Source organism: Balaenoptera borealis (assembly GCF_965194805.1).
Source record: "Balaenoptera borealis genome assembly, chromosome: 8".
NCBI lineage: Eukaryota > Metazoa > Chordata > Mammalia > Artiodactyla > Balaenopteridae > Balaenoptera > Balaenoptera borealis.
The window spans coordinates 120372916-120395516 of record NC_138865.1 but is presented as its reverse complement, the minus strand read 5'-3'; the positions used below and the strand labels follow the sequence as shown (position 1 = coordinate 120395516).

Genomic DNA, 22601 nt, shown 5'->3' with positions numbered 1-22601 from the left:
TGCGGACCTGGGGGTCTTGATAAAACACAGCACAGCGTGGGAGGGCCTGGGGGCGACTGTTCACTCTCTCCGTTTCCCTCTGCCTGGAAGACCCTCCTAAGGTCTTCCCGGCAGCTCCTCCTCAGCCCCCACTTTCACATCAGCAAAGTGTCTCTGCAAGGCCACCCAAGCCTGATGGCCCTGGTGACAGCTAGGGAGGGGAACTGGGTGGCCAGGGACAGCACGGGGCAGACTCTGTACCGCAGACACCGTCTCAGCTCCTGAATCTCCAGTTACATGAGGCCGAGTCGAGTGCGATAAATTCATAAGTACGTACGTACTGACAAGGACCGCCACACAACGACGACGACGACGGCAGTAACAGGACTTGGCCACTGACGAACACATGCACTAGCAACAGCTTTAAGCAGGTCACCCTGGTCACCCAGCCTGGGCAAGTGCCCCGGTTTCCTGTGGTGCCATGTGGACCCCGTGAGTTGGGGGGCTTGGGAGATCTCATAGCAGCACCGACGGCTCCCATTTCTCAGGCCTCATCACCAGAACAGCAGGTTTCGTGGCTCAGAACCGTAAACCATCACATGGACCTGTGTCCGTGTCTGGGCCTCCTGGGGCAGGGCGGTGGGCGGGTCTCGGTCATGCTGTCCCCCCCAGTGCTGAGCAAGGTGGTGCTGGCCTGGACCGGGGCAGGTGGGGAGCAGGGTGGGCGCGGCACGGCCTGGGCGGAGCCTGGGGAATGTGTGTGTGCAGGACACAACCCAGGCAGGAGGCAGACAGGGAAAGGGCTTGGACGCCAGGAGGAGGACCTCTTCCGTGAGGGGATGCGGCACTCCCTACCACCTCAAGGCAAACACCCCAAGACCCAGGCCCCGCTAACAGCCCGCTTCTCTCCACCCCGATAGTCTCGCACCCCAATACCCACCCCTGCCTGGAAATGCAGGACTCTCTGCTTCTACCCTAGGGAGTGGGGAGGGGGGGTAGCCGGGGGCCGAGACCCTCCCAGGTCCAGGACCCACCTCCCACCACTGAGACTCAGGGTCGCCTCTCAGTAGCTCAATCACATCGCCCGTCTGGAAGGTCAGCACCGGCTTCCCGGGGGGAGCAGGGTTGCCATGGTAATTCTGCACGGCCACCATCTTGGGACCTGCGAAGGACAGGGCAGGAGAGGGCGTGGCTCGGTGACTTGGTCCTGGTGGCAGCCCACCCCCAAGTTGACCTTGACCTCCCCGGCCTTCTCAGACCTCTCAGGGCTCTTGGAAGTGGGCCATGGGCCTGTATCGCCCCTCCCTAAATTCTTCCCGGAAGGCTCCCACGTCCCTTTGTTAAATATCATAAGTAAACTATTTATGAGATTAGCAGATTCAGGGTGTCATTGCAGTAATAGCAACTTAATCTTGAAGAGCACTTTACGTGCTGTCATCCAAACACCTTTCGAATCTGTGACTGAGAGTCAGCGGCACGGAGCAGGAGACGGGGTCTCCGTCCTGTTAGAGGCGGGGGCCGGGTCAGCGACCTGCCAAGGCCACACGGCTACTCCGGGGCAGTCCTGGGCTGACGGGGGGGCCCGCCTGAGCCCCCCCAAAACTTGTAGGCCCCTCCTAGACCGTGCCCTGCTCTGACCGGCCCAGCCCTGCATGGGCCGCGTCTGCCAGGCCTGGTTCCTGCAGCTGGTGCCCCAGAGGCAGCAGCATGGTTTTGTTTTCATGATTAGGTTGGACTCTGTCCGCAGCTCGGGCTGCCTCATACCTGATGCTTTCAGTTCTCCTGCTACCCAACGCAGAGCAAGGGGGACATGGGGGGACGGAGAGAATGGTAAAGTGACAGCAGCAGTGTCCCAAAGTCTGCTCTGCTCGGGGTCTCCGGGCTGCAGCTCAGGGCTTCTACTGGGCTGAAGGGACCCTGGCTCTCTGCAGGCTGGGCCCTGTCCCCATGCCTGGCGCTGCGACATCCAAAACTAAGGAAGCTCCCAGGGGAAGTGGCCGTGGAGGTGGGAGGGAGATGGGGCCGGAGGGCAGCACACACCCTGGGAGCCTGGAGCCGAGAACGCTAGGCAAAGGCGGCAGTCACCGCGGCCAGGCCCAGGCTCGGCTCTGACAGCTGACAAGGACGATACCAGAGAAGACCCAAGTCCCACAGACTCACCTGGCCCCGCTCCAGAGGTGTCCTGTGAGAGCAAGGACAGAGGATAGTGAGGAGGGAAGGCTGCCCAAGCATCCCACACCCCCTGCCCCCCACACCCAGAGAGAAGGGTCTAGACAGGAAGAGGGGAGGAGGCCAGGGACACGTCCTGAATGCCCACAGACCTTTGTGATGGTGACAACCTATTTCCCTGTGTGACACGACTCTTACTTATACCCTCCACCTTTGTACCCCTCCGCAGCCCTGGGACATCTGTTCTCTTCCCCTCCCATCCCTTAACATTAACTCCCACCTCCTCCAGGAAGCCTGCCCTGACCACCCCAGCCCAGGGCCTCCCTGCTCAAAGCTTGGGGTTTGTCGTCTCTGTCTGGGACGTGTCCTGCTGCATATACTAAATATTCTGTCTTCCCTCCTCTCTGAGGGCATCTCTGTAGCCCACACAGGGCCCAGTAAAAGCCCGTTACGTGCTGGTTAATTTGACTGGACCCCACAGCTGGGGAGAGACACGACGTCCACACCCCATTAAGTGAATTCAGTGACTCCGTCCCCAAGTCAGCTAAAGAGAGGGTTCTACGTCCATCAGGATGGGTGGCAGGTGGGCAGACGCCTGTCACAGAGCTGGGCACCCACAGCCGCCAGCAAGCCACTGGGCAGGTGGAACGGGTGGGCAGCCGGGCAGGGGGACAGCTCTCAGGGCCCAGGAGGCCATGCACAGGGACCCATTTCTACTGACGGCCACAAAGGAAAACAAAGGCCCCTCGTGACCAACAGGGGCTCTGCAAGCCGGCCTGGCCCCAGAGGCGTGAGGGCTGGAACGGTTGGGTCTTTCTGGCTCCAGGCACAGGGTGGCGTAGGGTGCAGGGCAGTGGGAAGGGAATGGTTTGGCGGACTCACCAGGTCCGCAGGAGAACCTGAAAAGGAAGCACATCGGGGTCAGAGCCGCTGGGCATGCCTGAGTGTGTGAGCGAGGTGAGCTTCAAGGCCCTTCCTTTCAGACATGGATTATGGACACGCGTGCTTGGTGACCGCAAAAATCTCTCAATTACTTCTGATGGCAACTTCTGAGCTCTGGTTTTAGGGGGCCCATGGGAGAACACACACTGGGTATCAGACCCAATGGCAAACAGGTTTTCCTGCATGAGCCGACTCTGCTCCAACGGCAGCAACTGCCTGATCACTGGACGGAACCTGGGCTCAAAGGGAAGATTTCCACAATTGATTAGTGATGCCTGCCGTGGGCAAGTAACAGAAGACGTGGTAGGTGTGCTACTCTATTTGTCAGCACCTCGGACATGGGGCACCTCAGCTCATCAGATGGAAGGCAAACATTCTAAAGATTCTTTCCGCCTGCCCTGGGGTGACCCAAGGGGAGGACACAGCTCCAGGCTGGGCCCCAGCCATCTGACAAGCTGAGCTGCCACTCCACCACCAGACAAAACAAGCACCACAAGGGCTAACGTGTGGCTGATGTGACTTCAACACCATCTAACACGCACAGTCGCAGCCTGCTTTGGGCAGACATAGGATCCGACAGACCCTGCAGAACAGAGGTTACAGGCATCAGGCATCGGGCACGTGCCCTTGGGGGAACCACACGCTCCTTAAAATAAAACCAGGTGCCCACCACGGGCTCTTAGTGACACGGGGAGGATGCTGATGACTTCAGCTTTCGAAAGATATGCAATTGCCTAACTGGTAAAGCCTCAACTATACATATCATGAAAAACACAGAAACCTAAAAAGAGGTAGGGGACGGGGGGCGGGGGCATTGCAAAAAAGGGAGAAGGCAGGTGATGGCTAACGGCAGTTGTTTTTGCCTGGTGTGACCATGATTGCTTTCATCTCCCTTACTTTTCTCTATATCTTCTATGGGAAATAGGTATTTAATAATCAGAGGGAAAAGGAAACAAAGATTATTTAAAAATGAGAAAACTTGACAGGAAATAAACCAGAATATCACCTTTCTTAATACGTTCATAAGTGATAATTATTTTCTTCTTTATTTCATTTCTCCTCTTTTTTTTCCTCTAAGTTTTTGATAAAGAAGTATGTTACTTTTAAGATCAGGAAAAAAATGTCAAAAGAAATGAACTGTCCAGTCACTTGATGTAAAGGACACATGGCCACAAGAGGGCGGTAGCCATGGGCAAAGCTGAAAAGCCGCGTTGGGGCCGTGGAGGCCGGCAGCATCCCCTAGCCTGGAAGAGACTGGCAGGGTTGCTGGACTTCCGCCGGGCCGGAGTGGGCTGCATCGGGTGGGCCTTGGTGGGGACGAGGGGGTCTGGGCTGACCTGTCGGACCCTCCTCCCAGATCAGGGTACTGGGCCAGCAGTCACAGTAAATGAGTAATTAACAAACTCTCCTACTCAGGGCGGTGGTGTCTCGGGTCATAAGCAGGCCCGGCATGTTTCCCTGTCTACCTGGAGCGTGGTTACCCCCCTCTGGGCACAGCTCCCCTGAGTGTGGATGTCAGCATAACAGCCCCATTTCACAGGGATGTGGGAGCATCTGGGCCCCATGAAGCAGGGCTAACAGTGTGGTGCTGGGCGGGTGCCCTGTGCCCGGATCCAGTGCTCAGCCAGCCCCTGATCGTGGTGGCTTTGAAACCTTTCAGAACCATCTCAGGCTTTCCGGCTGCCTGTCCAGCTGCTCTAGGCTGGGCCCTCCCCCAACTGATCCCCCAAACCAAGTCGACTGACAGGAGCCTCAGGCTTTCCCCATCTGAGGCGAAGGGAAGCACAGTAGGTGCTGTGCACGCACGTGAACCATCTACAGACAGGGCTGTGGCTGAAGAGGGCCGGGCCTCTCCGGGGCGGGGGAACCCAGGGGCGAGGCACCCCTCTGTGATCGGAAACCTCCATGCAACTGCCGGGAATGTTCTGTGCCCTCTGCGGGGTGGAGATTCTAGAGGCTTACAGCTGTAATGCGGCATGGGGTGCCCAAGAGGCTGAGAAACGCCAGCCGGTAGGCAGTTAGGAGGAGGGCTTTGCCATGGAATCCCCGCTCCCGCTCCGGCTGGGCCTTTTGACACAGTGTGACCCGGGGCCGGCGTCCTCCCCTCTCTGAGCCTCAGTTTCCTCATCTGGTCCCTGCCCCATGGGGTCACCACGGCAGGAAAGGAGAATGTGGGAACACCACCAGAGCCGGCAGCTGCGAGGGATGACGGGACCCTCGGCTCGGGGTGCGTCGTGGGGCCCTGAGGACCAGCCCCCAGGGCTCGTGCCCCACGGGCAGGGCGGGATGGGTACTCACTGATCTTGCAGGGAGGGGTCACCTCCAGGCACTCCTTGTGCGCCCCGACGCCACACTTGGTGCACAGGTAACCCTGGTAGAAGGTGCCTCTGCGCCGGGGTGGGAGGGGGAAGGGGCAGGAGGTGAGGTGGACCACCAGATCCACCTTGCCTTCTGCCCCCCCAAGGACCACCCCTCAAAGCTCTGGGGCCCAGGACCTCCGCCCTGATGCGCAGCCTGGTGCTGGCCCTCCCCTTGGACGGTCCCCGGCCTGGCTCTGCCATCCCCACAGGGGTCCCTGGGCACCCACAGGGACAGTCACCTCCCCTCCCGGCTAGATCCCAAACGTCCGAGGACCGGCTGCCTCCCACACGATGGGATGTCTCCCCGGGTCCCTGGGGCCCAGCACAGCGCTGGCCTAGGGGTGCTCGGCGGCGATGGGGGCACAGGAGAGAGGCAGAAGCAGGCCCCCTTGGGGGCCGGGACAGGGCCCTCACCTGAGGAACATCCTACAGGCTTTGCAGTTGGTGGTCTTATCAAACGTGTACATCTGGAAGCTGTGGTGGTTGGCGTTGGCTTTGTCTGGCTTGATGTTTGACCTGATGGGAGGGAAAGCGGGCTCCAGGTTCCCTGAGCCCCGCCGAAACGGGAGCCGCCAAACCAGCCGGCCTCCCGAACGCGGCCGGGAGTCAGGAGGCCAGGACTCAGAGCCAGGATCTGCCCCGACACCTGGGCAGACCCGAGGGGCCCTGACACCCCGGGGAGGATGAAGGGTCTGAGTGGGAGCTTTCGAGAACCTTCTGGGGTGATGGTTAAGGGATATATCCGGACAGGGCTTGGGTGTGGGCCGGTGCAACCGTTTGTCGTGACTCAGCAAACCGCACCCAGGATGTCACTGTGTGCGAGCCTGAGATATAAAAATCTAAACAAATCGTGACTTCATGATGGGCACCCTCACTTGCACTGATGTCTGCAATTCACTACAACACGTCCACTAGCAGACGGCACCAGGGCTGGGGGTACGGCCCGTGACAGAGAACAGCACAAGACGTGAACGGAGGAGGCCGGGCATTTACCATGATGTTCTTTCAACTTGGATTAATACTTGAAAAATTTCATGAGAATGGTGGGGAGAAAATTACAACCCCTAGAAAGCCTTGGGGCCCACCGCCTGGCCGCCATCTATTTTGATGTGTCCCACGCGGGACCCCGCTGGATCCTCCCAGTAAACCCAGAACCTGGGCCCTCCCTTCATGTGCATCTCACCAGGAGGAAGAGGCCAGGGAGGTGAGTGCACCTGCCCAGAGGCCCCCAGGACCCTGCCACCCTGGCCTGAAGGTCTGATGTGGCCAGGGACCCCCGTGATCACCTTTCTCTGTTGGGCTAATTGGGGCTCCTCCTAGATTTCATGGAAAAACAGTTCTGGGGCTTTTCCCCAAAGGTGACAATCCACCGGCCTGTAAGGGCCCAGGGATCTGGGTCACCGTGAGTCCATCTGGCACCATGGCCATTCCTGGCCACTCGCTGCCCCGCCGGTCAGGTGTGGGAGGCTTGGCCCCAGGGGGAGGGCCCTCTGGCCACTGTAGATTAAAGAGCAAGGCTGCCACCCGGGGGGAGGGGGCTGGCATCCCGGGGGGGCGGGGTTCCCCGGGCAAAATCCATGTGCCACGTGGCATCCCACCCCCACGCCACTGCCATGGCGGACTCACATGGCCATCTCAAACTGTTCCATCCACTTCCTCTTCATGTCTTCCGTCTTGCAGAAAAATTGGAAGCCCTGCTTGCCTTGAAGGTGAATTAGATAGAAGCCGTAGGACCACTGTGGGAGGAGACGGGGGACACGCTTGCAACGGGCATGGCTAGGTGCACACAGGTACACGGGCACATGTACACGCACACTCCTGCCTGGGCCTGTACGTGCACACATGTGTGTATGTGTATGCAGCCTCTAACGAGACGTCCTGGGACCCATCTCCGACCCCCTCCAAGGTGCACCCTCAACTGAGGTCTCTGCTGGTTTAGCCCAGGCCACCTCTAATGACCTGTGTTGAGGCGCTCACCTGGGGCCCCTCCAGGACGCCAGCCCACCCACTTTCACTTCCTAAATGTGATGCCAAAAAAGCTCACTGGTCTGAATTAGAACAACAGAAAAAAACAAAAAAGGCAGAGGAGGCCACGGGCCTGGGGAGCTGCAGCAAAGCCAGCCCAGCCTTCCCACCCCTCAGCCGCCACCAGGCCCGGCCATCGCTTGGGGCTTCTAAAGGGGCCCGGGAAGAAGAGTCCGGGAAGTCTGAGCCCATCTGTGTTAGGAAAGATGGAGGGAAAAAGGAAAAGAGGGAAGGAGGGAGGGAAAGAAGAAAGAGAGGACAAAGGGTGGCAGAGAGAGAACAGGCAAAACCCCAGTGGCTCTGAAACCACCCAGGTCCTTAACCTCCAGGGACCGGGAGTGGGTGGGGCAGGCGGGAGGGGGAGGTTTCACTTGACACCCTTTGCAGCCGGCAAATCTGTTGTTATCACAAATACATGTCTCCTCCTAATCCAGACACTGAGGGGAGGAAGGAGGAGAACGCCAGGAACCCAGCCCGGCTCAGGCCCACCCGGGTCCCCAGACCCCACTCCCAGCTCAGGGAGGAAGTGCCGGCATCGGGCCCGGAGGTGAGGAAGGCGGCGAGCACGTGAGCGTCAGGGGCTTACCATTTTCCCGTGAGACTAGGAAGCGCGAGGAGAGGAAAGGAAAAGGGGAGACGAGATCATCAAGAGGCCTGGCCCAGCCCCGCGGTGGGTGCCGCAACCCAGGACACTGCCCACTGCCACGTGCCCCAGGATGGGACCACCATGGCAAGGGCCTTCCTCCCAGAGGGGCAGGTGCCGGGGCGGAACTTGGGGGGCTTCGTCTTCAGCCCTGAGCCTGGGAGGTGGCCTCAGGTCACTGCCTCTGGGGCCCCAGTGGCCTGTTTTGGACATCAGGGCTAGGCAGGTCACCCCCAATAGCTCTTCCAGGTGGTACCTGCATTCTACCAGTAAGCTCGGGAGTCCAGGCTCTTTTAGCACTTTGGTTCCTGGCACCCACACCCAGCCCAGGGCTTCACACGATAGGTACTCAAGCACTGGGTGCAGAAGCAGGACTGAACCAGAGAGCATGGCAGCCCCAACGCAGCATCCATTGCACCACCCGCAGCAGCCACGGCCCCTCCCTTACCAGCCATGGCCCCTCCCCCAGCAGCCATGGCCCCACCCCCAGCAGCCATGCCCCCACCCCCAGCAGTCATAGCCCCACCCCAGCAGCCATGGCCCCTCCCTCACCAGTCATGGCCCCACCCCAGCAGCCACGGCCCCACCCCCAGCAGTCATGGCCCCTCCCTCACCAGCCATGGCCCCACCCCAAGCAGTCATGGCCCCTCCCTCACCAGCCATGGCCCCACCCCCAGCAGCCATGGCCCCACCCCTAGCAGTCATGGCCCCTCCCTCACCAGCCATGGCCCCACCCCCAGCAGCCACAGCCCACTGGCTGGACATCAGAGTCCCACAGGCCACAGCAAGGCCCACCCAGTGCCCTCCTCCAAAGCGGGAGGGCTGGGGAGGGGCAGGAGGGTCTGCTTGCTGCAGGGGGCCACATGGGCCAGGCGGCCAAGGTCTAAGGCTGGGCTCTCACCAGCGGCCTCGGGCCGGGCCCCTCTGCTCAGTGTCCTCACTGGGGAGCTGCGATCCGGATTGTGCCCCCCCGACCCCCGCCACACCCCAGGAAAGACTCAGACAAAAGGCCAGGGGGGTGCCAGGCCCAGCACAGAGCGGGTGGAGGCCCGCCCACCTGACCACGCTTTCTCTGGCCACCCCACAACTCCTCCCTCAGCGGGGGTCAGTGCCTGCCCCGCACCGGGCAGCCCAGCCTTAGACGCCCCTCTGTCACCACGAGGAAGCCGGGGGCTCACCTTCTTGACATCCTTGTTGTTCATGGGGTCGTCGGTCATCTTGTGGAAAAGCAGCTCGATGATCTCCTTCAGCTCGTAGCTGTAGCCCCTCCTCTTGCAGACAATGACCACCTTGTCAAACAGGAACAGGTACCTGGCCCGACAGCGCGGCCAGGGACCCGTCAGCACGGCCAGCGCACTGGGGTCCGAGGCCGCAGGACAGTTGCGGGTGCCTGGGTGGGCAGTGCAAAGGCTGCTCCCTTCCCGAGCCTGAGCCCTTCCCCCTGCCTGGCCCACCCGGCTAACTCTGACCCCTCGGCCCGGTCTTGGCTCCTCCACGCCCCTGGCCCTGCCGGCCTTCCTCACAGCACTGGCCTCTGCCGGTCACTGCCCATTTACACGTCCATCCTCCACTGGATTGGGAGCCGCGTGGGGGCAGGGCTCATGTCTTCTGTGACCCCGGCCATGGCCCCAGGCCTTGGACGCAGCAGGTGTGCGTGGAGGACTGAACAAGCTGGGGCCGTGCCAGCTCCCCGGGAGCTTTCGCGTTGCCCGCCCGCACCCCTGCCCAGTCCTTTGGCAAACAGCTCACACGGCCGCTCCCAGGAGCCCGTGCGCTCGCAGGCCGGGCCTCTGGCTGTCCCCCAGCCCAGCCGGTCCAGTGCCGGCCACAGGCAGGGCAGCCCCACGGGCGCGGCCGCCACTGGCCGTCGCTCTCACCAGGAAGGAAGGAAGCAATTAAAACGGAGCAACCCAAAGCCAAGTCCACATGAGAAGCTGTTTCCAGACCCGCTGGGGAGCGGGGTGCCCTGGAGCGGCGTGTCAGACTCGGGGGTGCCACCCAGCCCGGCGCCCACTCCGCTCACCTGTCTTGCTTGGTGTGGTTGACTATGGACCGGACCTTCAGTTCCCCGTCGATCTTTGGTCTCCCAAATTCCTCCAGTTTCACTTGCTGGGAAAGAAAGGGCAAGGCCGTTAGCCCCGGTGCCAGAGCAAGTTCCCTACGTGGAGAGAAACGCAGGTGGGCATGCGCCCGGGGTGGCCGTTTTCCGCAGAAACCGAAGGCGGGAGCGATGTGAGACGAGCCCCCCTGGTTCCCGGCTGGTGCTGAGGACAGAAGCGGGGAGCAGAGCACAGGGAGGAACTGGGCCTGCAGGCTCCGCGCCCCACAGACCCGGCCCCACTGAGGACTCCCTCCAGCTCTGCGGCAACAAAGGGCGATTGATGGTGTGGGTCAGTTAACAGGCCACTGTTGTACGGAGCCAGAGCGGGGACCTGGTGGGAAACGCCAGACGCCCGACCCCGAGAAACCAAATTAAAAAGAGAACAAACAGCGCTTATCAGATAGAGGGCGGGCAGGGCGCGGGGGTCCTGCCGGTGGTTCATCTACCACAGGAAGAGCCTTCGAGTTGAACCCACTCTCTGGTTTGCAAGGATTTCATTTTCGTTTTCTGCCTGGTTTGCATCTCTGCTCTGCTCTGATTCAGAGACAAGTCTCTGGACACGTTCCCTGTGCGGTCTACGCGGACAAAACAGGAAGGAGAGGATGCCGCAAAACATTATCAGGCCAGCCCGCCTGGCGCTACAACGGGGGCTCTCAGCATCTTCTTGCAGAGTTTTCTGCATTTCCCAGGAGCTGCCAGAGCAAAACGAAGAGTGCAGCGTGGGGGTCACCCAGGGCGGAACCAGCACCCTGCTTAGTGACTCAGGGCCTCTGTGTCTCATCTCCAAAGTGCGGGAAGAAAGGCACCAGCTCCAGCTGCTGGGATGGGGTCCAGAGAAAACCACATGGCTGGGTAGAGCAGGGTGCCTGCCCTACAGGAACGCTCCACACCTGCTCACCTGCTGTTTAACTTTTGTCACTTGATGAGCAAGAATTAGTCGTATGTAAAAACTTAAAAAAAAAAAAGTCTTCGTGTCACAAAAGTAGTGCCCACCCATCCATTGTACAGCATGTAGAAAACATCCAACGCTCAACGAGGGGAAAACCAACAGTCCCAGACCCCACCAGGCACTAACACCACCGCTAACAGCCTGGGGCACAGCCATCCTTAACCTCCTCTGCCCTCTGAAAGGAAAGAAAAATATGGGGTCGGGTCATAATGCTATTCGGCAACTTCTTTTTTCTTTGCTGGATGACCCATCACGATTGTTTTCACGCCACGTGCCTGCACCACAGTCCTGTTTGGGCTCTTCTGACCCTGGTCGGGGGGGGACCAGACAAATGGGCACCAGGTGTCAGCCTGGGCATCTGGGGCTTCCTTTGCAAAAGCTTCTGTGCTGATTTGCTTTTGACAGACACTCATCCAGACTCTAAAAGTTCAGAGACCAGAGAGTGAAAATGCATGTAAACCAGTGGTTCTCAGCCAGGGGTGATTCTGTACCCAGGGGACATCTCGTGATGTCAGGAATTGTATTTGGTGGCTATGACTTGGGCCCCTGAAGGGTGCGGGTGCTACCAGCACCTAGTGGACAGAGTCCAGGGGTGCAGCTCAACATCCCACAATGCACAGGACAGGCCCCACAACAGAGAATGGTCCAGCCCCAAATGTCAACAGTGCCGAGGCGGAGAAACCCTGTTTACACATTCAGCAGATCAGCGAGAGGCTGGTACCAGTTGGCACAGGCGGGGAAGTGCCTGCTTCCTGGGATGGCCCATCTCCTCGCCCCGCAGGACACAGTGGATCACCCAACACCCCGAGGCTGAGCCTCTGATGGACCAGGATAAGGTGCCATGAGGTGTCAGCCCTGCCTGCTAGAGGTCAAGGGGGAGGGGAGAACTCAAGGGCCAACTCCTGGGCAGGGTGACCAAACCCTCTCTATTGTCCCTCACGGGGACAGGAGATGTGGGTGAGCCAGGGGTCCCACAGCGTAAGGAACCTCACGCTCCCCCGGGCACCGCACTCTCCTCTCGGACCCAAGAGAGTCCCGGTCCAGGCCAGGGAGGGAGGGCAGAGCAGTCAATACCGTTCCTCTCCTCGGGCCCTCAGCCAGTGGCCACCTTTGTGCACAGGGCACCTGGGCTGGTCTAGGCGCACAGCCTGGCAGTGCAAGGTCAGCCGCAGCTCCAGAAGCCGCTCCACCCTCTCGGCAGAGAGCCCTCAGCACGGCTGCACGTGCCTCCGCGACCCTGACGGACGGAGCGTGTGGTCACCCTTCCGCTTATTCAACGCTGAGATTGTGAAAGTCATTTTTTAAAACATGTATATATGGTCATGATTATCTTCACTCTTTGGGGAGTCAACACACTTACCAAGTTTTCTATAGAACTCTGAAATTCGCTGATTTTCTTCAGGGTCTCTTTGTCCCGTTTAACTTCGTTTATGTACATTGCCAGGTCCTGGGACACAACAGAGGCAGGGAGCGGGTTAGCAGGCCCACGCTGGGCAGGGCGTGAGGGGGCTCAGCCACGAACCCCACAGCACCGTCCAAGGGCTTGGGCATCCCCGAAGCACCGTCCACCGTCCCCAGAGGTGGCTGGCCCTCGAAATGACTGCAGGGGTGAGAACCGTCACCCCACTTGACAAATGAGGCAGAAAAGCTGCACCCCATTGGTGGGCCAGGAAATCCCTCCTCCTAGGACAGCTTCTTTCTACCCCGTCACTCAACCACCTTCTAGGTCAGAGTAGAAGGAAAACAACCAGGTCGACCTGGACCAGCCACTTCTTGGCCCTACAGAGCCTCTGCGGAACAAGGGCAACCCACCGCGCAGCCCGGCTACCCACATGCTGCAGTCTCCTGCTGGCCACCAGGGGGCACTGCCCGCCGCGATCCAGAGGGCCCAGTGGGACAGGCACCCAGAGCCCAGGGTGGAGCCCCTGAGCCAGGCGGTGGGTAGGGGGTGAGAGCCGGTTCCAGCCTCCCCTCCAGTGCCTCGTGCCCGTCCACACAGGGAGCCCACTGGCCAGGCAGAATCTGAGACCCCGAGGCAGGAACATTACAAGATGGGCCTGGTGAGCCGGCCAACCACCGGGGCCTCCATGGCACAGGCCACAGAGTTCGCACAGGACTTGGAGTAAGGCTCTCCAGGAGGACAGGCTGCTCAGAGAAGCTCCAGAAACAGACGGCCGAGCAGTGGGGGGACAGAAGCCAGAGAGGGGGCGATCCCCCTGGGAACGTCACTTCGCAAAGATGGAGGCTGCACAGGACGTTGCCAGGTGACAAGGAGAGGTTCAGCCCGAGCCCACACACAGGTGGGAAAGGACGGAGCACCTTCAGGGGCCTGAGAGTGGCCAAGCTTGCCTGGAAGGTGGGGCATTAGGGGTAAACACAGCTGCAAAGCCAGCGCAGCTTTGGAGGCCTGCGTGCCAGGGCGAGGGTCTGGGCCTGACTCAGCAGGCAGTGAGGAGCTACAGAGGGGTTCTGAGAGGGGGAGGTACGTGAGCTGGGCTCTCCTTCTGGGGGCTGAGCTGCAAAGTGGGCTTCCATGGACAGAGGGAGGAGGGGAGAGGCGCTGTGCCTGGGTGGAGTGGGCATTTCAGAAGCAGATGCCACACACTGGGCAGCAGGCAGGGTAGGGCCAGATGGCCCAGAACTGAGTCCGGTGCCTGGATTCCGGCGACAGTCTGGCAGACGGTCAGGGAAGCAGGAGGAAGGGAGGTCCAGGGTGGGGGGGGCGGTCACTGTGGGCCAGGGGAGGCTAGAGAAGAGAATCCTTAGGGAAGCCCCTTCCACCCGCCCCCTCTGCCCCTGGTGGGTCCCATCCACCGCCCTGCCCCTGCTCTGCCTCTTGCCGTCCCAGGAAGATCTACATCTCCGATCACCGAGGTAAGGTTGTTAGCAAGCCCAGGTCCAGTCAAAGAGGGCGGGCACGGTCCGTGAAGCCCCAGGCTGGCCCGGCCTCTCCCCTGCCTCGGTTTACCCACCTGCATGGCCTCCAGCGCTTCTTTGAGCTGCTGCCTCTCGGGCCGGTCGGTGGAATGGCTCAGAAGTTCCTGGAGGGGTGGTGAGGAGTGGGTGACCACTCAGGGGTCCCAGCCTGGGCCCGCTCCCCACCCACCCCCGGGGTGTGCAGACAGAGCCAGGCCCTCAGGACAAAGTGCCCCCCCACCCCAGGCTCTGGTCCAGCCGCCCAACTCCGGCAGACAGACAGCGAGCCCTCCCCCAGGGGACACACGGCTTCGAGGCGACGTGTCTCCAACTCTTGTGGATAATGGGGGGGACATAAAGACAGCACAAAGCCGGGGCTGAGCTAACAGGTGACCTGCTGATTCACTAAAGAGCCTTGCCTGGCACCTCACAGAAACCACTGTCTCCCGCGCAGGTCTGTCTGTCCCGAAGGATTTCCTGTTTCCGTGGCTACCAGGAAGCTCAGGGACTGGGTTAAGAGATCAGCCCCAGGAGATCTTATTTCTGGCCTGAGGATGCTTTTCTGTCTCTCTGTTTTTCTTTTCTCTTACTGATTTAAATCACAATTTTCCTTGTGTACTAACTGACAAACATGCATAGTACGTACAAATACCGCGTAGCTCCTGACACTTATTTTGCAGTTTTTAGGCGCTAAGCACGGGCTGCCTTACTCTGTGTGCTTGCTCATCTGTCACCCTGGCCTGTCTGGGGGCTCCACGCCACGCCCCGGGGGCTGCCGGGCCCTGACCCACTCCAGCCAGTCTCACCTTGAGGAGCAGGTGGTATTTGAGCACCCTCTGCATGGGGACCACCAGCAGGTCCTGCAGCTTAAACTTCCCGTCTTGGACCTTCAGGGTGCATTCCTGGGCGTCGGGGGAGGAGCAGGCGGATTTAGAGCACCCTTGCCCGGGGACACCGGACCCCAACACTCCCATCCCCCAGCCTGGGGACGGGGGCAGACCCGAGCCCTGAACTGGGGCCCAGGTGTCTGGTCTTCCCCTGGTCCGGCTCCCAGAGACCCGCCCCAAACCAGGCGTGTGCAGAGGGGTGGCCTTCACAGCAGGCGGGCAGGGGCCTGCTGCCTCTCATAGCCTCAGGGGTCTGCAGTGGCCACACGGGGGGGATTCTGAGTGACCCCTGGCCTGGGGTCTACCAGAGACACTGGGGGAGGCCAGCTCACACTAAGGGGGGGACCGCCCTCAGCAACCAGGGGCTCCCCACTGGTTGCCTGGACACACGAGGGCATCGGGCTTCTCCGAGGGGCGAGTCACCCCCAGCACGGCCGGAGCAAAGGGACGTGGTACCAGGGTTCACCCTGGGAACCGTGTGACCGGCCAGATACAACATGGGAAGCCCAGCCTCTGGGGGGATGACGCGGCAGGGGTGGGAGGCTCCCAGCAAACGTCCGTCACCTGGGGCCCCGTGGGGTCCCGATAGGCCAGGGTCAGGGGTCAGTCACAGCCCCCCACTCAGCCGGATCTGGTCCTGGGGTCCTGCCACAGCTGCACCCAGGCTGGGCCCTGGCCTGGGCTGGTGACCTCCCCCTGCCCACTCTCAACTCCAACAAAATGCAAAAGGAAAAAAAATCATCTGCCAAAATCACCTACAAAAAACGTCCCGTCACTGCCCCGTCCCCAGCTTCCCATGAAACGGGCAGGAGGCCGGGGAGCTGGAAGCTCGGAAATGGCAAGGGATGGGCCAGGCCGGGAAGCCCCAAGTACCTCGACTTTCTGTCTGAAGTCCTCCCTGCTGGCGAGGAGCTGGTTCAGCGTGTTCTGGGCATGCTCCATGCGGCTGCAGTACTCCCCGTAGATCAGGAGCCTGGACGGTGGGTGCACACACACACGCACACACACACGCACACACACACGCACACACACACACACACACGCGCACACACACACGCGCATGGTGTGAGCCCGTGCTGCTTTCACGTCAGGCTGTAAGCGCAGCAAACGGCTCTCTCCCCGTGACAGCTTCTCACGTGTTAGCACACTAAACGGTTTTGTTCTTTCCATGAGGCTGCCAACCCTTCCCTGCCCTGCCCCGGAGGAGGGCTGCCAACCGTGGGGAGGCAGGGGCACGCTGCCTTCCCTGAACCCAAGGAGGCCCTCTTCTATTCTTCTGTTTCAGGTCAGGATCGGGTTTGGGGGTGCCGCCCTCAGCCCCCCATCCCGCCCCTGGAAAGGGCCAAAGCCAGACAGAAGCCCCCGTCTCCCCAGGTGGCTCATGTTCCAGCCCGCAGGCAGTGGGCACCAAGGCCCGGCCCGGCTCTGTGCTTGCCCTGGGGGGGCCGGCCCCTGAGCTGACATTTCGAGGTGCGGGGACCCCGTGGGTCAGCCCTTGTTGCTTCCACATGGCCCCGACGGTCTGTGCCTGGGTTCCAGCCACCGGCCTCTCCGGGCAGGGTGACGTCAGCCCCCATCACCTGGGAGACGGGGGGCTGGGAGGAGCCGCGGATCCAGGGAAGACGCGGGCTGGGGAGGGCGGAGCAGGAGCTCTCTCTAATCCAGCCCTGCCTTCCCCGCTTCCAGCCTCCCCTGCGCCCACTGCCTGCCTGCCATCCTGGTTCTCTCCTAACACCCTCTGCTTTGCTCCCCACCACGATCCTCCAGGGCCGACAGACCAGAGCCCCCGGCACCAGGGGCCCGGCGCTCTCAGGGCCTTGGGTTACTAGCCTGAAACTTCATCTTTCAAAATCTTGTCACCCGACTACCGAGTAGGCTCCTGGAGAAGGACCAGGCAGGTGACGTCGTTGGCTGTAATAAGGATGACTGCAAAGGTCACCACCTCTGGGAGCTACCAGGGCCAGGAGCTTCACGCACAGCGTCATGACCCTTTAACCCACTTACAGAGGTGGGGGTGATGAGCCCCACTCTCCAGCGAGGAAACCGAGGCCTCAATGAACTTGCTAAGAGTCACCAGCTAATAAAGGGCGACACCAGGAGGCCGGGCCCCGTGCATGATGTTCCAGGGACGCCCTGCCAGACGCAGGTTATGCTGTGTGTCAGCAAACGTCTGGAGGCCTCTCCCGGCCCAGCTCTGGGAAGCCCGGGTGAGGATGACCTCAGGCCCATTTCTCTGTCCTCCGCGGACGCTGCTTCCCCCTGGGGTACCTGGCGAGGCGCTGGGGGTAGGCAGTCAGGCCTGTTGCTGGCTTCACTTTGGAGGAGATGACACTGCATCCCGCTGGGTCTGTGGGACACCCCAGGCTCTCCCTGCACGGCCTGAGGGACCCGCGGTGACCACACCTGGGCCGGGCATCCAGCATCCCGGCTCTGCCACCTGAGCCCCTGGGCAGGTCTCCCCTCCCTGGGGCCTTGGGGGTTTGGGATAGATGGCCGGGTCCTGAGTCCCAAGCCTCGGCAAGCACCTGGCCGCACCTGGCAGAGTGTGACACACTGACCAGGAGCCACTTTGCATGAGAACCTGAGCCCTGGTTTCCACTTCAAAGAATCTGCTATTAAATTCAGGATTTTCATATAAAAGTTGATTAAGGGGCTTCCCTGGTGGCGCAGTGGTTAAGAATCCGCCTGCCAATGCAGGGGACACGGGTTCAAGCCCTGGTCCGGGAAGATCCCACGTGCCGCGGAGCAACTAAGCCCGTGCGCCACAACTACTGAGGCTGCGCTCTAGAGCCCACGAGCCACAACTACTGAGCCCGCGCGCCTAGAGCCCGTGCTCCGCAACAAGAGAAGCCACCGCTCATCACAAATAGAGAAATCCCGCGCACAGCAACAAAGACCCAACGCAGCCAAAAAGAAAGAGAGGGAGTGAGGGAGGAAGGAAGGAAGGAAGGAAGAGAAAGAAAGCCAGTTTCATGCACCAAAGTTTAAAAAAAAACCAGAAACTTGGAAGTAAGGCAACGCACACACGGAGGACTTGATGGTTCAAGGTCCCACTGGAGCGCCTGGGAACACCAGCCACCCGAGGCCCCGGGGAAGGCGGTCTCCCCGACCCGGCCTGATGCACGCTTGCGTGACACTGTTCTGTACACGTGATTTCCATCACGCTGCAGAAGCAACCCAAAGATTCCAGCGCTCTTGCCACGGAGGAAATCGACCAGTTCGCAGGTAACGTGGCCACCTCATTCCTAACTTCTGTCCCCGCTGACCCTGCGTGCCAGTGTCCCGGGCTGTCAGCTGAGTGAGCTTCGTCACGCTTCTGCTCTTCCACGAGGTGGCAGATGCTGGCCGCCAGCTCGGGGGTATGTTATTTAACTGCTTGAACTTTCAACTCCGACCCCATAAAGGGGGCCTGAATGCCTCTCACAGAAATACATCTGACGCCTTAGTTCCTCACTGCGTCACTTCTGTCTCAGCCCACACAGCCGGGGACAGGACGGAGCGCGTCCCAGGACACAGGTGATGCGCCCAGGTGTTCACCCGGGACACGGGAACAAGCTGAGACCACGCGTGGCCAAGGCCCCACCCCTCTCCCGTCCTGAGCTGCCCCATCTGGGAAAGGAGGTCTGGACAGGGCGGGAGGTAAAGGGCTCTCCAGCTGACGGTCCCAGGGCAGCCCTCCTGACAGGGCAGGCACGCGAACCCCTGCGGGGGCTCTAGGGGGTACGAGAGGGTTGTCCCTGTGCAGGACCACCTGACCTCAGGCTTTGAGATGAAAGGCCCCCAGAGACCCTGGTTCCCGTGAATGGAAATCACAGCCAGAGGGCAGTGCCGTCCACCTAACCTAAGAGCAAGGAGAAGCTGCAGAGCGCCAAAGCCCTCACCTGCCCAGAGCCTCTCTCTCCACACTCACGGAAATCCCACGGGGTCCTGGGGCGGGGAACCTGCCCTTCTGAACGACGTTCCTCCTAACAGCACTTGTGCAAAGCCCCACAGACAGTCCCTCCTAAGAGCTGGTCCTCCCACCTTACCACCGGGCCACCAGCTCCCCAGGCCCCATCCAGCCCGAACCCACAAGAAGTCAGGCTCCAGGCCCACCTTGGTCAGCCCCAGGGATAAATACAAACAGTGTGACTTCAATGCAAACCTTGCCCGAGAGCCAGCTCCCTCTGTGTGGGAGACGTCTCCTTTAAGCCCACATGGCAAGGTCAACAGGAGCATCTGCCTTGTCTGAGGCTCGAGGCTGCATTAATGGGAGAATAAGCTCCAAAAAGAGGGAGGTGATTGTCCTCTGCCATTCCGCACTGCTCATACCACACCTGGATGCTACCCCAGCCTTCATCAGTGAGGAGTTGCCGGCATCTTGCCCCTTGAATTCCTCAATGGCTTCTCCTGCCCTCATTAAAAAAATCATGAATCCCTATCTTGGCCCACCAGATCCTGCAGAGCCCTGTAACTGCTCCTTGGAGAGCCTCCCCTTCGCCCCCTCGCTCCCACTCCTCCGGCCTCTGGCAGTTCCCCAAACGGTCAGAGCTCCTGGCTGACCCTCAGCTTCTACAGTCAGAGCTCCTGGCTGTCCCACATGGCTTCAGGGCTGATCCCCTCTCCCCCAGGTCCTCAGGGGGCCCCAGCCTGTGCTACAAGTCCCTCCCCCACATCCCCTTCCCCTTCCCTGTGCTCTCAGGCACCATCACAGCCCACGACAAGTCTCTCGTCTGTGGACTCATTTCCCAGGGAGAGCCGAGCCTGCTTCGCTCACCACGATGTCCTTGGCCCAGAGCTCTGGAGCCGCACACAGCAGGCACCCCATAAATGCTTGCAGAATCGGTAAGCCAGCGAACACCAGGGCCTTGGGGGCTGACTCAGAAATAAGAAGGGACGTGCCAGAAAAGGCGGATGCTGGGAGGGGCGGTGATTTGGCAAATGAGGTCTGATGAAATGCAGCCAGCCCCTCCCGCAAAGGGACCCCAAGAAAAGTGCCTGGACCCCCGATGCCTCGCTGGGCGGGTGACCATCTGCAGAGCTCTCGGTGCCAGGATGCATTCTGCTCATTGCAATTCTCCGAGGCGGAAACGTCCGTCACTCCCAGAGGAAAGGAGGCCTGGGGGCAGGCCAGCCCGAGGTTGTGTGTAGCGGATGGTGCGAGGTCTTGCTCACAGGCAAACTGGACCATGGGGACAGGCCAGGCCGCAGAGCCCTTGCGCCAGGGACGCGGAGGGTCCCAGGAGAGGGCAGGTGATCCATCTGTACCTCGGCCTCGACAAGCAGCCAGGCAGAGGCACCACGAAGACAGAACCTTTGGGCTCCTTCTCCAAAGATTCTACGAGGGATAGAAAGCCAGGCACCGTCTCCTGATGCATCTCTTGAGATTTCAGTGGCTAAAACCACCATCTCCCGGGACCCTGCAACGCTGGCATCCCGTGAGCCCTTCACGTCATCTGGCTTCATTCTTGTCAGTATCCCGTCTTGAAGCGCCAGCTGCCAAGGTGCGAGGGAAAGAAGCAGGGGCCCGAGCTCTCCGCTGGGACGGCAGAGCCATCCTGACAGCTGCCCCCTCACACCTAGTTGGAAGCTTCCAGAATCCCAATCCCCTTTGCCAGGCTCCAGCAGGACATTCTAGAGAACAGAAGGCTGCCTCCGTACCCCTCCATCAACTGGGGTGACAAACAGAGGCGCTTAAAGCAAACAATCAAATAGATTCACAGGGACCATGTAATAGCAGTATACTTTTTTTTAAAAAAAACGCCCCTGCGTTGATTCCTAATGAGCTGTCACTCTCTCCCATTGACAGTCTTGATTCTGGACCAGGGACCCCACTAACGGGCATGATTATCACAGGTGACTTTCCGGCGGGGTGGAGGCCGGCACCCTCTCTGCGTCTAGACTCAGCCTAACCACCTGGGAGGGGCCTGGAGGAGACAGGCCGCCTCGGATTCTGACAAGAGCATCTATACCCCCTCGGGCTCCATGGACACTTGCCCCGAAGCTGCGGAGACTCGCACAGGACCAGGGCACAACTGGAAGATCCAGGGCTCTGCGCTTCTCGGTCTCGGAACCACGTCTCCCCACATTCAGGGCTGAAGCCAGTTTATGCCACAATGGCCACGCATCCGTGTCCAGGGCTGCTGTCCGCACCCCCGCCCAGCTGCCCAGATCCAGCCCCTCCACCTGCACGGTCACCGCAGGCTTCGCTGGGTGTGGACCAGCGTGTCGGCAGCGCAGGCCTGGCCTCTGCTCACCCTCAGGGCACCAAGTGGCACAGACGCCATCGTGGCCCCTGACCGACAGATAAAGAAGTCGGGGTGTGGTGTCGTGTAGAAGCAGCGGCATGGCCTCAGCCCTGGGGACCCGGAGCCTGGGCTCTCAGCCATGGCTCCCTGCAGCCCCTGAAGCCCCTCACTCAGGCTGGCACAGGCGGGGGTGGGTGCAGTTGTTGCAGCAGCAGGTGCTACAGGTCACCCCCCCCAGGCACAGAATTCAGGGGCAGACTCTCCCGGTGCCCGATCCCCCTGGGGTCTGCAGCACGGCAGGGGCATCGTGATGGCACGAGTGTCCTTCAGCCACCAAGACCCCCAAGAATAGAGGCAGAGGGGGCGGCTGGAGCCCCCGAGAGGCCCCTCCCATCCAGGCTGCGACGGCAGGGGTAGGGCAGGCAGTTTTCTCAGTTTACAAGTGAGGATAGGGTGAGTGTAGGAGCACCGACCCCCGCCTCGGGCACCACGCAGCGGTAACCTGGGTGAACTCGCCCACCAGCTCTGCCCCGTCCCCACAATGGAAACGGAGAGGCGCCCGGACACCCCAGAGGCCCCGGCCACTCACCTTTCCTTGAAGTCCAGGAAGACCTTGGCCAGCGTGCTGCCCCCCGCCATCATAGACACGTCGATGGCCCTCAGGAAGCTGTGATGCACCTTGATTAGGTCCTGGGACAAAAAGCAACCACGCATGAGGAGGCGCAGCAGGCTGGGGGGCACGCGGGCTCTGCGATCACGCTCTTTCCGGGCTGCCGTTTCGACGGGAGGACGTCCACGTGAGCGGCCGGGCGCTGGGTGCACCTCCTCGCATACACACCGGGTGCCGTTCACTAGAAGGTGCTACAGCCGTCCACAGTCTGCAGCAGCCTGTCCAGACACACGGCGCCCGACCCCAGCCAGCATCCTCGGGACCCGCCCGCTGTGTGAGGGGGTGAAGGGGCTCAGGGGCCCCGAGGGGTGAAGTCTCTCCACTGTGGAAGGGGGGCCTTGGCCCTGGGGAAGTGTGTCCACACTTCAGAGCAGAGGGGCAGCTAGCAGGCAGCACCATCCCCCATCCAGGTTCCCAGTCCTTCCGCGGCCACGTGTGCCACGGCTCACAGCAGGATGAACTCTGGGTCGGGGGGCGCAGGGGGCGCGAAGCTCCGGGGTCTGCGTCAGCCTCACCCAGGAGGTGACCAGCGCCCACCCCTCAATCCACTGGCATCCTGTGGAAGAGCAGGGCCAGCGCTCCCCGACGAAGCCCACCCACACGCAGCTTCCGGCCGCGGCTCTGCTGACCACATCGAGGTGAGCCTCCCCACGCGGGATGGCCCTCCGGTGTCCGTGTTCAGACACTGCAGAGCAGTGAGGGGGCTCTGTCTGCTCAGAGAAGGGGAGGGGAC

The 22601-nt window shown here is 61.0% G+C and overlaps 1 protein-coding gene across 9 annotated transcripts in view; it reads right to left on the bottom strand.

Annotated features, from left to right (window-relative positions):
• VAV2 (vav guanine nucleotide exchange factor 2) overlaps positions 1 to 22601 on the bottom strand; it is a 183558-nt gene that overhangs the window by 15418 nt on the left and 145539 nt on the right. For 8 of the 9 annotated variants that reach the window (XM_082402378.1, XM_082402382.1, XM_082402374.1 and 5 more), the window contains 13 exons: positions 21788 to 21888; positions 15845 to 15944; positions 14891 to 14986; positions 14141 to 14209; positions 12529 to 12615; positions 10142 to 10227; positions 9297 to 9429; positions 7077 to 7186; positions 5865 to 5966; positions 5389 to 5477; positions 3031 to 3047; positions 2140 to 2161; positions 1014 to 1141 (listed from right to left, as the gene is read on the bottom strand). In XM_082402378.1, coding sequence (XP_082258504.1) covers positions 1014 to 1141; positions 2140 to 2161; positions 3031 to 3047; positions 5389 to 5477; positions 5865 to 5966; positions 7077 to 7186; positions 9297 to 9429; positions 10142 to 10227; positions 12529 to 12615; positions 14141 to 14209; positions 14891 to 14986; positions 15845 to 15944; positions 21788 to 21888 — 1140 coding nt within the window. The remainder of the gene's footprint in view (positions 1 to 1013; positions 1142 to 2139; positions 2162 to 3030; positions 3048 to 5388; positions 5478 to 5864; positions 5967 to 7076; positions 7187 to 9296; positions 9430 to 10141; positions 10228 to 12528; positions 12616 to 14140; positions 14210 to 14890; positions 14987 to 15844; positions 15945 to 21787; positions 21889 to 22601) is intronic. The other variant, XM_082402379.1, reaches the window with a different exon arrangement.